This window comes from Lipotes vexillifer, unplaced genomic scaffold (genome assembly GCF_000442215.2).
Source record: "Lipotes vexillifer unplaced genomic scaffold, Lipotes_vexillifer_v1.1 scaffold393, whole genome shotgun sequence".
In the NCBI taxonomy this organism is placed as follows: Eukaryota; Metazoa; Chordata; class Mammalia; order Artiodactyla; family Lipotidae; genus Lipotes; species Lipotes vexillifer.
This window is the reverse complement of record NW_006774564.1, coordinates 1367722-1371245: the sequence shown is the minus strand read 5'-3', so window position 1 is coordinate 1371245 and position 3524 is coordinate 1367722. Positions and strand designations below refer to the sequence as shown.

The following is a 3524-nucleotide window of genomic DNA, read 5'->3' as shown; positions in this document are numbered from 1 at the left end:
GCATCTACTATGTGGCATGCTGGGTGCTGATGTGTGGGAGGAAACAGCAGTCAGATGCAGGACCACTGGGACAGGACACGCAGGCCCTGCCCCTGGCCTGGCAGGGCGGCGTTCTCAGGGAAGGAAATGGGAAACAAGCTGTATCATCAGGTGGCGTTTATTTCTCTCTGCTTCCATGGTTTTGGAAAGGGAGGGTGCCTTGATGATGTCGTGAGGGTGCTTTTGGAAAGCTGGATGTGCCCATGGCTGCTTCCTGGGGCCTGAGAAGCAGCAGCATCCTGGGCTACTGGGAAAGGACATGAGGGTGGGCATTGCCATGGCCAGGGTGGGGTCTGCCTGTCTTCCTCAGGCCTGTCATAAAACAGATTCCCTGTCGATTGGCCTCCTGAGGCCCTTACAAGTCAAATACAGGAGCTTCTGGATCTGCCCCTCCCAGACCACCCCCTGCGCATGTCCGGGGCCCACCACAGGCCCACCACATGCTCACCTCTTCAGCTGCCCAACCTGCCCTCTCTGTTCCAGGCCCATGCTTCCCTCTTCCACACCACCAGGCCTCCCTCACTTTGCAGACATCTGTCCTACAGGGTGTGGATAGCTGGCACTCTAGTCTCCCTCACACCTGTGGTCCCAAAGCCCCTGCCTTATTCTAACTTGAGCCTGAGTTTCCAGTTCATAGCCTCCCCTCACTCCTGGGATGTGACTTCCACTTTTGTGGCTAAGTCTTTGTTTTCCTTTTTGCCCTAATTCTCTCCCAGGCTACAGGCCTGAGAGCATATCTGGCCAATCTGGCCTGGACCCTGGGACCCTCTCCTCATCAAAAGCCCCTGCATGTGTGCCTCCAAGAAGCTCTTCTGGGTCCTCTGTGTGTAGCTTAGATGCATTTAACCTGTTCCCCAAACCTGACCATCATGTCATAGCTTCCTCCTTCCCCTCCATGTGTGGCACATGCTTGCCCTCCCCGTTTACCCTCCTCAGGTCTCCCAACTGTTCATGGGATCTGGTGTCTACTCCCTCCCCTTCCCAATGCCCTTCCAACGTGGAACAACGGGCCACACCCTGGGGGAGCAGGAATCTTGGATCTGTGTCTCTCTTAGATGGAGATGACAGGCTGAACAGGCACTCTTGGCCTCAGATGCCACTTGGGGAGTAGACTGAGTGGACCCTGGAAACCTGGCCTGGGAGGACTGGGCAGGGAGACTCCAGGATAGGGCCGGCTGGGGCTCCCGTGAAGTCAGGCCCAGGGACGGGAGGCAGCTAGGGCAGGAAGGGGCTCACCGGGAACAGGCTTCTTTACAGACCATAAGGTGGGACATGAGATAGGGCTCTGGCAGTGGCTCCACCTGTGTTAGCCCACGACGTCCTGTTTGAAAGGGGAAATCAGATCAGGAAGGTGTGAGTGACATTTCCTGGCCTGAAGATCAGGCATGTGTACCCTTCAGCTTTGAAGTCCCCTTAGTGGCCCTTATCAGAGCAGGTGTTGTGTAGTCTGGGTGCTATCTTAATGTGTTTGTGGAGTGGCCTGAATTTAGGGGCTATCTCTGCAGCCTGGGCTCCCAGCCAGAGGGAACCCCGCATTCTCTATAAAGGCTGTGGGAGTGGGCACTGGCTAGAGTGGTGGCCAGATCCAGGTCCAGGATGAGGTGTCTCGTGGTGCTACTTTCAGTCCTGGCTCTCTCCCAGGGCACTGGGATCACCAGGTAGGTGTCAGGCCTCAGGGGAGGGGATGGGCATCACATGCATCGGCTCTGTGTGGGTCTCTCCATGGTCTTCCAGCCATTGTTCTCCCTGGGAGTCCTCAAGGAAATGCTGCAGTTTCCCAAGGTAGTCGCTCCCGGTCAGTCTTGTCTTTGTGTTTTGGGCCTTTCCCTCTAAAGCGTTCAGTTACTCTCTTCAGGGCGTGGTGAACAAGAACAGGGGGTCAGATGGGCTGCCTGGGAGATTAAGGGCGTGGCTTCTGGAGTTAAACTGCCTGCGATTTGATCCCCAGCTCCATCACTAACGAAACTCTCTAACACCACTTAACATAACTTTGTAAAATTAGGATGACAGAAGTATCCATCTTACGGGGTTATCATGAGGGGTATATGAGTTAGTAATTGTCAAATGCTCTGAACAGTGCCTGGCACATTGTAAGAGCTATGTGTGCACCTGTTAAACAAAATAAAGTTCTCTTTATTTTGTCCACATCTTTGTGGGCGAAGTTCCCAGATTCTCCTCCCAAAATAATAACTGATATTTATGGAGCTGCTTTTGCTACTAGGTGCGAGACACTTAACTAGGTCTTTACCTATACTAAGCCTCAGAGATTAGGTAGATACATCGTTTGCATCTTACAGATGAGGAAACTGTTGTTCAGGGAGGGTCCGTGAGCTGCCCAAGGCCACATGGTTAAAAATGGAGGAGCCAGGACGTGGTCCCAGGTGGTCCCAGTCTTGGTCCCAGACTCTTGCCAAAGACGTCACACTACCTCTGGTTCCCAGGTTTGAGCCCTGTCAAGGTCTGAGCCCAGGGAACCTTGAATCCATCCCTGGGAAGCAGGATCCCTAAAAAGAGGTCAAGTGTCTTTGACCATTGGGGGCTGCTTGTGGTGGTCCTGAAAGTGGAGTTCTTCCAAGTGTCAGGCATCTGGTGGCCTCAGCACAGGCCTGCAGGCAGGAGTGGGTGGAAGTTTCATGGTGGTTGGCACCTGTGTTCGGGGCCACCATAGTGGGGGCGGTGGACTGCCTTTGATGCTCGCTTGCCCTGAGGGAGGCTCTCTGGGTCTTGTGTTGTGACGGGACAGCTCAGCAGAGTTGCAGTTACTAGTGTGGGAGTCGCCAGGCACTCAGCCAGTGGATCTTGCAGCCAGTGAGAACCGGAGCTGGAAAAAGCAGAAAGCACTGGGAGCTTGGACATGGGAAAGGGCAGCTGTGGACTTGCTCCTAGGAGCTCAGTCCAGCCTCCTTCCTTTTGGGCTGAAGTTCTTTTCCAATATCAGAGACAAAGGCTGAGAAATGTCTCGAGAACCTTTCATTTATAGATCAGGTCTCCGATGATGTCACACCTGAGGGCTGGGGGTGGGAGGCACCAGACGAGAGACCATAACTCTCATATGAGGTTGTTCCATGTGGGATCCATTTGGGTCATGAACAGCATGAGAAAACCTGTTTTCCTTGTGGGTCTTAAACCTGCTGCCATTTTATTACTCTCAGAGCACTTTCACACCTGTAGTCTCCAGTTGTCCTTAAAATAGGCCTTAAAAAAAAAAAAAAAAAAATAGGCCTTAAAATAGGAGGAGGACCATGTGATTCTTAGAGCTGGGAGGGACATTGGGAACCATCACGCTCCAGTCCTTCAATCTGCAGGAGAGGAAACTAAGAGCCGGAGAGGTTAAGCCACTCAGTTGGTCCACAGCAGGGCCCCGAGACGGCTGGAAAGGAAGAGATAATCCATTTCGCAGAGAAGCAGCTGAAGCTCTGAGGGCTTTCGGGAGACCAGGTCTTGAACCAGCTTCTGCTGTTTTCCTTCTTGATTCTCTTCCTGCT

General features: G+C 53.2%; 1 protein-coding gene across 1 annotated transcript in view; it reads left to right on the top strand.

Annotated features, from left to right (window-relative positions):
• Nucleotides 1-1592: 1592 nt before the first annotated feature.
• The window catches only part of LOC103074375 (chymosin), a 12203-nt gene continuing 10271 nt past the window's right edge, over nt 1593-3524 (top strand). The window contains exon 1 of the mRNA XM_007449289.1: nt 1593-1697. Coding sequence (XP_007449351.1) covers nt 1636-1697 — 62 coding nt within the window. The 5' untranslated portion in view covers nt 1593-1635. The remainder of the gene's footprint in view (nt 1698-3524) is intronic.